Genomic DNA, 11,502 nt, shown 5'->3' with positions numbered 1-11,502 from the left:
CAGGGTCTGGATTTTCCAGGCTAATACTGTATATCGCCACATAAACGGGAAATGTGTCAAAGTCACAGTGTATTGAATGAATGGTCTGAAACTTTTCAAGTTAATAGATATTATGATTATGATAATATCCAATGGGCCTGCCTGGCATAGTGCCATCACCTGGCCTAGCAGGAAATGTGCCACAGATGGCAATGGCTTAACTGATTGATTTAAAACTTTACGAAATATTGGATATCATTATTGTGATGATTTTAACTTGTGCATCTGGCGAAGCAGGAAATGTGCCAGAAATGTTCTATGCTTTGACTGATTGATCTGAAATTTTTCAAAATATTGGATATCATGATGATATGATCATGATCATGATCATGATATTCATATGTCCTATTAACATGCCTGGTGCCACCAATTGGCAAGAGAGGGAATGTTTTTTTTTACTTCTGTTGAATATCACAATCAGATTCATCAGATTAATCAGATTAGGCGTATATGACATCCAGACACCCAATATGCCTGTCTGGCGTAGCGCCACCAGCTGGCCAAAGTCAGAATAGTTTTTGGAATGTATTAACAAAATATTAGTTAATATAAATCTGATGATATACAAAACTGCCAACATGGTCTAGCACCACCAGCTGACCAAACAGGAAGTGTGCCAGATATTGACAACACCTTGGTTAATTGGTTGGAAACTTTCAAAAATATTGGATATTATTATTATTACGATACTCACATGCCTAATTAATGTGTGTGGTATAATGCTACAAACTGGCCATAGAAGGATTTTTTTCATTTATTTTGGATATTGATATCAGATTCATTAGATTAATTCAGTTTAGGTGCATGTCAAGTTACAAGTGTCCAGACTTCACACATCTACACTGGAACACACACACACACACACACACACACACACACACAAACACTTACTCTTACTGTACAGAATCTGACACACAAAAAAGGCATTGTATATTGTTATTAACATGACACATCAAAAAACAGATGAGTCTCACTACACATCACACACGCTCTTTCTCTCCTGCAGTGCCATCTGAGGTCCAAAAGACCATGGCCATCCAATATTGTTTTTCAGCTCTGTCACTGGTTTGCAAAGATTCCTCCGGATTCTCTGACATTTTTAATGATATTATAATACTGTAGATGCTGAAATCCCCAAATACCTCGCAATTCCATGTTATAATTTTATTGTTCCACATTATAATTATATTGTTTCATCATTTGCCCACACAGGTTTACACAGAGTGATGAATACCTCTACATCTTTACTTCTAGAGCGATTGCTCTAAGAGTACAGAGGAAGCTCAGCCTTCTCTAAAATATCACAGACAATTTTATCAAATAATACTGTATTACATTAGCCTACCATTCCAACTAGAACATGCTAACGTGTTCAACTTCATGGTTCATTCAGCAATAAGGATTTGCCGGTCATTTATCGTGATTTTGCGCCCCTAATACATTGCTGTAACGACACGATCCACCAAAAACCCCATAGACACTCGGCTTTACTGGACTTTCAATGGCACTACAGAGTGGGCTGATCTCAGTGCAGATGTAACGTCAGATGTAATAGGACACACAAATTCCAAAGAGTTCAACTTTTGTCTCGTCAGTCCTCAGAGTATTTTCCCAAAAGTCTTGGGGGTCATCAATATGTTTGTTTTAAAGTATTTTTCTTACTTAAAATGGTAAATAAAGGAAATTTTAAAAAAAAGTTTAAATTTTTTTTAAAGGGGGGGCCTGTGACCTCTTGGATGAGTCATCGCTGCACTCTTGGGGTAATTTTGGTCAGCCGGACACTCCTGGGAAGGTTTTCCACTGTTCCATGTTTTCGCCATATGTGAATAATGGTTCTCACTGTGGTTCGCTGGAGTCCCAAAGCTTTAGAAATGGCTTTATAACCTTTTTCAGATCTCAATTACTTTCTTTCTCATTTGTTCCTTGGATCTCAGCATGATGTCTAGCTTTTGAGGATCTTTTGGTCTGCTTTACTTTGTCAGGCAGGTCCTATTTAAGTGATTTCTTGACTGAGAACAGGTGTGGCAGTAATCAGGCCTGGGTGTAGCTAGAGAAATTTAACTCAGGTGTGATAAACCACAATTAAGTTACCCTTAAAAACCTTAAAAACCTTCAAGAAAATAGCACAAGAAAATAAACATGCAAAATGATCAGTTAGTGCAGACACAAGCTAGATGGTTTGGAATTACAGATATGAACTAACCAACGGTTTCCAAGAAGTTCAGTTTATTTATAAGGAATTCCAAGGAGCTGGTAGCCTAGTAAGGCTAAGGAGCTGGAGCATATAAAGCAATGCAGATTCAACCCATCTGTTTGGACCTTAGGAGGGACAGACAGCCAAAAACAACATTTGGGTGATTTGTGGTGACCAAAGGAGTTCACTAGAAAATGTTTGTCAATGCCAAAAGTTTGTCAATGCATAGAGCCAAACTTACAGCAAAGTTCTGGCAGCAATGAGTTAGGAACAAAATGATTCATACACCTGGCAAATATTGATTTAATGACAATTTTTATTTTCTCTTGGTCAATAAGATTATTCTGACTGAAAATGACACTGCCACATGCCAAAACGTTTATAATTTGTTTAATGAAAAATGGCATGTCCAAAATGATGTATACCCTTTTTAAATAATCAATGCAAATAATCAATCTTTATTTGCATTTACAGTTCTCAAAATGGTTATTTGGTTCTCAAGCCTCTCCATGTCTCCACAATGATTCTAGACCACACCTTAGCAGCAATCCAGGTTTTGAGGATTATTTGCCATCACTCTGGCCTTGTGCTCACTTTTTTGATGGATTGAGGTCTGGACTCTGGCTGGGCCACTCTAAAATGTTGACATTGTTTTCTATTAACCAGTTCTTGCCTTTGTTTGGCTGTATGTTTTGGATCATTGTGTGGTTTATGGTCCAATGCCGCATATTGGGGCAGGTCTCTCGGCAGACAGCCTGATCTTTTCCTCCAAAATCTTAATATTAATGTAGCTCCTTGTTTTAGTGTTACCATTTACTTCATTACATGATTTTGCTGAACATTTTTAACCTAAGTTAATCTGACAATTGTTGTTTCAAAAAATAAGGAAAATGAAGTCATATCCCCAAATAGACTTTATTCTATTCTATAAATTACAAGTGACACTTTGTTTATAAAACATTGTTAACATGTTTCAGCAAAGGGGAAAAAACTGGGGGAGATTGACTAAAAGGTTTAAATGGTGATTCAGGATTTTGGACATAGGACCTCATTTCCAAGTTAGCACATGTGATATTTATCAGTGGAGACCGTTTTCAACACGTTTCATCCAGTCCTTCTAGTTGCAGAGTTCGCAGAGTTTGGAGCAGTTGCTAGGCTAGCGCAAGTCATCAGTATGTGTTAGCCTGCCACTAAAAACAGTCTTACCCACTCCAAAGTACACCCGAGGCAAATAAATTATAACGCCAGGCAATCAATGTAAATGTCTGTGTTGATAGAATACTACCCTTGCATCGCATTGCAATAGTTATACTTGGTTCCCTGAAGTTGGTAGTAGGCATTTAAGCAACGGCAGCGGCGGACTGTAATCCAACAGTGCAACAGTGCAAGAATAAAGTATAGAGACCAGCATAAAATAAATATGGACATATAAGAGAATAATGTAGACAAATATAAAAAACTATATCAGTGCAAGAATAGGTTGAAGTAATAGGGTTACAGCCATTAGTCCAGTATTAAGTATTAAGTATTAAGTATGGCCACAATCCAGGCTGTGGGAGGGAGGGAGGGAGGGGTTATCCATATGTGCTAATATAGCATGTAAACAGTGTAGCAGTAAAACAGTAGGCTAGTGGACAGTCAGTACACAAACATGGAGAAGGTGGAGAGGCAGACAGACTATGCAGAGAAGTCTATCTCTCCTCTTCCCTTAAGTGAAGCATTGCACAGTTCAATGGCCCTGGGGACAAATGACTTCCTCAGTCTGTCAGTTGTGCATGACAGTGAGCGAAGTCTCCAGCTGATCAAGCTCTTCTGCTGTGTAATAGTGCTGTGGAGTGGATGACATTCATTGTCCAAGATGTTGATCAGTTTGTTCAGGGTATTTTTTATCAGATATTGAAATGATGCATTCCAGTTCGGCTCCCACGACATAGCCAGCTTTCCTTGCCTGCCTGTCTAGTCGCCCAGCATCCTTCTTCTTTGTGCTTCCTCCCCAGCATACCACCGCATGGAAGAGGACGCTGGCAACAACAGACTGGTAAAACATCCTGAGGAGTTTACTGCAGGCATTGAAGGACCGCAGCCTCATCAGGAAGTACAGCATGCTCTGCCCTTTCTTGTAGAGTGCTTCAGTATAGGCTGACCAGTCCAGTTTATTGTCCAGGTGTAAGCCCAGATACTTGTAGGTGTTTACCACCTCCACATTGACCCCATCAATGGAGACTGGTAGCAGTGTGGGCTTAGACATGCGGAAATCCACCACCATCTCCTTGGTCTTCGAAGTGTTGAGTTTAAGGTGGTTGAGTTTGCACCATTGCACAAAGTCCTCCACCAGGCTCCTGTACTCCTTGCTCGTCCCTGATAGACCCCACAATTGCAGTATCGTCAGAGAACTTCTTCATGATGTGTACAGGGTGAACAGGACTGGAGAGAGCACAGTTCCCTGTGGAGCTCCGGTGCTGCTGATCACAGTGTCCGAGAGACAGTTCTTCAGTCTGACGAACTGTGGCCGCTCGGTCAGGTAATCTGTAATCCAGGATACCAGGTGAGCATCCACACCCATGGATGGTGTTAAAAGCACTTGAGATTTTCCTTTTTCTCAAAATAAATTTGCTTCCCTTCAAGGTTGTATTTTTCCTATTTTTTTTCATTGTGAGATTACAATAAATCTCCAACAGATTATGTTTTATACCAGTTTTTAGTCAACTTTAGCAGAGGTGCCAATAATTCTGGAGGGTACTGTATACATTTATTTGTAGTCTTTATCGCAGTAGTAGTCTATGCTCATAGCCTAAACTCGTCATTCAAAAAGAGAATATTCATTTTTAGGTATTGATCCATAGACATGCATTAAAATAGGGCCTAATAATACACCCAGATCAGTGTAATTTAAATTAAAAAAAATTTTTTTTTTTTAAGAAAATACAGTTTTTCGGGTCTGTTTATTAGTCCCAGTTCTGTTTCTTTCTTTGTTTTTAGTCTTGCTTTAGTCTTATTCTACTCAACTGAAATATTTTCCATCCCTAGTTGACATAGTATTTATGCTTGGATATTAAAATGAGAGTTTTCAGTTTGGTACAGAGTTCACAGCCATAGAGGCCTGAAACCGAGGAATTCAGTTAAAAATGCAACTGTCATTTGAAGAAGGATTCATTGATTTGTTACTGAGCCCAACCGGTCTACCAGAAAATGTCAAACTTGCACCAGACTACATTTTGGACATTATCAGATGTGGCTGCAAGAGTGGTGTGCCTTGCACAATGTTCTGTGCATGTTTTAGGGTGGGTTGTTCAAGAAAAAAATGAGCCAGAACTGGATAATTATCAGAACTAACATTAGAGGAAAAGTGTATCAGAATTATTACAGGCAATATCTGACATTATGAATTCATTATTTGACATAGAAAAGGGTTACATTTTCCCACTTTGAATGCATGTATTGTCTGAATAACTATCACACCACAAACTGTATTTTAAGTAGCCTACATTTTATTGGAGTTGATTTGCTTTTGATATGAGCACTCATAGAGGTATTTCCTATTTTTTTCATGATTTCAGCACATGGCGCTTTAAGGGTTAATACTGTATATGAAATTGCCCAAGGGATATCACTGGGTACATAGCCGTGGGAAGTGGGGGTGCGGCAGCACCCCCTGCAGGAAAGCACGCGTATTTATATGTCATACCACTCACGATCAGAAAAAAAAGAAGCTCTCCGTCCCCCTGTCTATTATTATGACCGCCGCGCAGCGAAGCGGCGGTCATATAGGTTTAGTCCGATTTTTTTTTTTTTTTTTTTTTTTTTTTTCTTTTTCGCATGTCCAAATTTCCGTCAATGAGTCCCGGGACACTGAAAGACTGGGGTAGACGAAACTTGGTGGGCATGTAACCCCATATGGATAGCATGGAACCATCGTTTTTCGTTTTGATCTGTAGCCCCCCCCCTGCTGGACTGCACCCCCCGAAAGGAGGGTAGGGCAGACACAGTTTTCTGTGAATATCTCGACTGGTCCTCCTAAACCTTACGGTTCGTAAGGTTTAGGAGGACCATTTTTTTTTTGTAAGTTGATCTCAAGTGGCCATGTCAACCCATTCCACAACCTCATTTCATGTATAGCGCCACCTAGTTAAACACAAAAAAGTAAAAATGAGGTGTTGTAATTGAAGGTATCTGTGACCTAACATAGTCAAAACTGCACGAAATTGGAAGTGTAGGATCATTATGACACCCTCTGAATGCACGCCAAGTTTCGTGGAATTCCGTTCATGGGGGGCCACACAATAAATTAATTTATGTTACTATACACCAACTGGCCTGTAGGTGGCCGGAGACAGTTTTCTGTGAATATCTCGAGAACCGTAGGGCCTAGGAGGTCCACCTTTTTTTTGTATGTTGATCTCAAGGGGCCATGTCAACCCATCCCATTACCACTTATTTCATGTATAGCGCCACCTAGTTAAAAAGCAAAATGTTGGTGTTTTCATCACAATATCTCTGGCTGACATGGTCAAAACTGCACGAAATTAAAAGTGTAGGATCATTATGACACCCTCCGAATGCATGCCAAGTTTTGTGTACTTTCGTTCATGGGGGGCCTTACAATAAAATAATTTATGTGTACATTTAGTGACGTACACCAACAAGGATTCCCGGGACACTGAAAGACCGGGGTACACAAAACTTGGTGGGCATGTACCCCCACATGGATAGCATGGAACCGTCATTTTTCGTTTTGATCTGTAGCCCCCCCGCTGGACTGGACCCCCCGAAAGGAGGGTAGGCCAGACACAGTTCTCTGTGAATATCTTGAGAACTGTAGGGCCTAGGATGACCAATTTTTTCCGTATGTTTGCCGGGGTCATGTTAACCCATTCCATGTGCACACATGTGCATAAACAGATACACACGCACACACATACATTCACAGTAATCATACGTATGACACATACTCACACAGTAGACATATGTACGCATACATGCACATGCACAAACACACATACGCAGGCAAACACACAAGCACGCACACACACACACACACACACACACACACACACACATAAACATAAACGTGTACACGCACACATGCACACAATTCAAGAATTTCTCCGAATTATGAACAGGCAAGATGCACATGCACAAACACACATACGCAGGCAAACACACAAGCACGCACACACACACACACACACACACGCACACACACACCCACACACATAAACATAAACGTGTACACGCACACATGCACACAATTCAAGAATTTCTCAGAATTATGAACAGGCAAGATGGGGGTGGGGTTGTATAAAATGAATTTTACATGTGAAATCTATGAACTAATCATGTTTTGGTACTTGTTGTCTAGCAGATACCAGTGAGAATTGAGTGTGGCTAATGCAATTTAGTGAGACAGTTAGAATCATATAGGCCTTTCAGCGTGATTTATTTTTGTGGAAAAAATGTGCTGGACTGGGCGGCGGTCATATTTTGTACCGCTCTGCGGTACATCTAGTTAATCTGTGTCTTTGCGTGCCTGTTTCAGTGGCCTCCTCAGAGCGTTCCTTCTCTTCTTTTTGAAAGTGTAGGTTAAAGGCTACACTGTGCGTTTATGATGTCAGCATTTGTTGTAGGCTATATTTGTGATATGTGGATCAATTTAATGTAGGCTAGCCTATGAATATTGCGTTGTGTAGGCCTATGTTATGCATATGTTTTGAGTCAATGTGTTCTGTCTAATATGCTGTGCGATAGGGTCTTTAGCCTGTTTTGACACCCATGTCAGAAGCGTCAATAATTATTACGTTTTATTAATGTTGGTGTTCAACAGTTTTATATTTCTCGTGTTCACCGTCGATTTCGGTGCAAGGCTACAGCAACTTTGTTACCTTACTAGTGTAGCGTCAGATAGCAGACGGTTACTTTGTTTGCGTTAGTATCAATCTGTGGTTTGCGACATTTTGTCGCATTTTTTCTGTAGTGTAGCCATACTGTTCTTGACAGTGATGTATGCCTGTGCTGTGTGTCATGCATTGCCAGTATGCTGTTGTCCATTAACAGTGAAAGGCGTTTAAATACAATAAAATAAATTTTTGTAAGTTAAGTTTGATAGTTTAAATGGCATTAGTCTACTTTGAAGTCAACTATCCCCTTCAGCTGTTTCAGTCTATCACTGATTTCCTACAGATTGTATGAATAAGGTATCAATAGCCTAGGCTATTAGTTAGAAGAAAGCAACGTGCTGTAGGCCTATAGCGTGGGGATGATGTCAAAAACCTCCCTTCCTACCAACCTGTGGATCAATCAAACGTCATGTCAAACGCCTTACTGACTGATCTCCTTAATGATCTACCAGCATGGTCCATTGCTTTGTCATGCAACGACACATTTGTAGTCTAGGCCTACCTCTCCGGAGGTTTTGTTTTTGGTGCATTTTGTCTGTTTGTTTGTCTTTAAAAATAATTTTCCATTAAATTTACGTTCACATTATTTTGCAAGCCACTTAACCTGGCCAACATAGCGTAGGGTTGCCAACCGTTGGTAAAATACGGAATCGTCCCGTAGGCCTATTTGAACAAAAAAATATTTGTCCCGTATTGAACTGATAAGGAATGCATTTTGTTCCCTGTTATTGAGAATCAACTTAAAAATGACAGATCAGTATAATATAGTTAGACAACGAAGAATGCACGATTCGTATGAGATGAAGTGAACCTTGCTGCTGTCATTACTATCCCAACAGAGAATGCACTTTTCATTTGAGCCACTGTGAATCACGTATTACGCTGATAGTCTCCTTGCAACACTGAATTTCGGTCATTGATTTTACCTTCCCAAAAGATATACGCATGCCAGAATGAATCCACCTGCTGCCTGCAGCATACCTCCAAAACTCCAAAGCTCCTGTCAGATTATGTTCCGAGGACACCACTTGCCTATTGTGTATCAACAACAAAAATGTGATTTGGTAATCACTGCATTTCTTCCCTAACAATTTGACAACAGCTATTTCTGGAGTAGACTACTCAACTAGCCCGCTTGCTTGCGAGACTCAGGTGGCTGCGCTGTGTGCACCCGCGTCTTTAGTTGGGTTTTGGGTTGCCAGGTTTTATGACAAAAAACGTGGAAATTAAGAGTAGCCTTCGTGATTGTGTAGCCTATGTGTAGGGTGTATTTCATACACAATCTGGCAACCTAGGAAATATCAGACTAACAGAAAAAATGAATGGACCCGTGATTTTAAACTGAAGTTTGATGGTCATGGAAATTACGGAGTTTTTCGAAAGAAATAACAGAACGAGCGGGCGCTGGGAGATGACCTTGAGATACCGGGGAAACTAGGGAAAACCGGGAGCATTGGCAGGTAGCCTATGGGCGTGGCACATACAAAGTTTATGATGTGATGGTTATAAGACACACCATTCGCGTCCATGCAGTATTAGTCGCCTACACAACATCTCTGAATGAACATGGTGAGTGAGCGTGTTATGTAACCTGTTTGAACACTCTGAAACAGAAGTATTCCAAAACAGTTTAAGGGAATTATTTTCCACATTGGCATGTTTTTGTGTATTAAATATTTTTCTTTCCCAGTGGTTCGTTGTGCTGATGATCGCCTTTGCCAGTGCCAAGTCCAGAGCGCAGAACTCCACGACTTATCTGCACATCGACCAGTCCACTGGACAGACTCTTACATGTTCGAGATGTGAGCCCGGTTATCGACTTCTTGACCATTGTACTGCCACCCAGCCTACAAAGTGTATGCAGTGCCAAAACGGTCTTTATACTGAGTGTTGGAACTACGTCCCCGACTGCCTTATATGCGACACTTGCTACGAAAACCAAGTAATCTCACAGCCGTGTTCGCCTTTTCAAAACACCAAGTGCGCTTGTAAAGAGGGTTACTTTTGGAATACTTACTACTGCAAAAGACACAAAATGTGTCCTTCTGGACACGGTGTTAAGACGAAAGGTAGGCCTAATGTGACCAGTAAAAGTTACGCACGTAGTTGCGCACTTACGCACGGTTGTGATTTGGCGGATCTGTTCAATGTAATCCTCATCCTGACCTGATGCCTTTTTTCATTTGTCTCTGATTTCTCCAGGCACATCATATGAAGATACTGAATGTGTCCTTTGTCCAAGTGGATCTTACGCAGTTGGAAAACTAGGGCATGCTACTTGTGAAGTACACACCAAGTGTGAATTAAAGGGATGTAAAACCATACTGAAGGGGACGATTTGGCACGATAATATCTGCGTTTGTTGTGATTCCATCCATGAAGGTATAGTCACTATTTTTTCCACACTAAATCATTTGGATTACATTTCAGACAGGTGTAATGTCTCTTGATGTTATTATGATTATTTTAAGCAATTTCAGAAGTTAGCACAGCATTGTTGCATTCTCATTTTCTTTTGTGTGTGTGTGTGTGTGTGTGTGTGTGTGTGTGTGTGTTTAGATGGGGTTGAATACCTTCGTAGCATCCTTCCTGATTTCTTCATCCATAACAACTTGATTAAAAATAAACGACTAGCAAGGATGTTCCAAAAATCAAACAAGAGATTCCACATAAAGAGGAACAGCAGACCTGAAATGAATGACCCTCTTGTGCACATCACGGCTTGGGTCAGCAAAGCTAGTGTGCAGGATCTTAGAAAATTGCCAGAGATGCTTGAAAAAGTGCATCTTTACCATGCAGCTGAAAAACTTGACAGTAAAATTACAAGACTAGATAAAGAAGTGAAAACATGCATTGGGTCAAAAACGAACACAATAGACATGCATTAACCTGAACACGAGGCCTTTTTACATGTATGCAAGTTGTGTTGTGTTAAAGAAGCAAAGCAAAATCAGGGAGAGTAATGGTTTTATACTGTGTGTATTTATTCTATTTTTATATCATTCACAGAAACTGGAACTTAATCATATGAATGTTTTCTTGTGTAAAATATGTTAGCAAATTAACTTTAATCACAACACATTAATAAAGCACTGAGGCCTACCCATGATTTTTTGCCTACCCATGATTTTTTGCCTATGCCCACAATTATGTTTTCATAGAGACACCTGTGGACACAGTGACAAGTAACACTATACTTTATAACAATACACTTACGCTAACACTAACACTATAATATACAACTACATAGAACATACATTTACGCAACATCAGGGCAGCAGGGACAAGGGGTGGGCTGAGCCTTCGATCAAATTGTTAATACTTATCAATCACAAAAGCCCTTTAATATGAAGAAACATCTGATTCCCTTTCTAA

The 11,502-nt window shown here is 40.1% G+C and overlaps 1 protein-coding gene across 1 annotated transcript; it reads left to right on the top strand.

Annotated features, from left to right (window-relative positions):
• Positions 1 to 9,586: 9,586 nt before the first annotated feature.
• On the top strand, positions 9,587 to 11,236 carry LOC143140186 (tumor necrosis factor receptor superfamily member 11B-like). The gene is made up of 4 exons (XM_076300996.1): positions 9,587 to 9,696; positions 9,818 to 10,196; positions 10,330 to 10,509; positions 10,687 to 11,236. The coding sequence occupies exons 1-4, from the start codon at positions 9,688 to 9,690 to the stop codon at positions 11,013 to 11,015; spliced, it is 897 nt and encodes a 298-aa protein (XP_076157111.1). The 5' UTR covers positions 9,587 to 9,687; the 3' UTR covers positions 11,016 to 11,236.
• Positions 11,237 to 11,502: the final 266 nt, after the last annotated feature.

This window comes from Alosa pseudoharengus, unplaced genomic scaffold (genome assembly GCF_046254945.1).
Source record: "Alosa pseudoharengus isolate Yale_2024_CS ecotype anadromous, Long Island Sound unplaced genomic scaffold, YU_APseudo_1.1 YU_APseudo_1.1_scf_23, whole genome shotgun sequence".
NCBI lineage: Eukaryota > Metazoa > Chordata > Actinopteri > Clupeiformes > Clupeidae > Alosa > Alosa pseudoharengus.
The sequence above is the reverse complement of the archived record's forward strand: the minus strand, read 5'-3'. Positions and strand labels throughout refer to the sequence as shown.

Bases quoted from the DNA above. Each gene is read 5' to 3' on its own strand.
- LOC143140186 (XM_076300996.1), top strand. The intron at 10,197-10,329 runs GTAGGCCTAATG...TGATTTCTCCAG, and splicing joins ACACGGTGTTAAGACGAAAG to GCACATCATATGAAGATACT. The intron at 10,510-10,686 runs GTATAGTCACTA...GTGTGTGTTTAG, and splicing joins TTGTGATTCCATCCATGAAG to ATGGGGTTGAATACCTTCGT.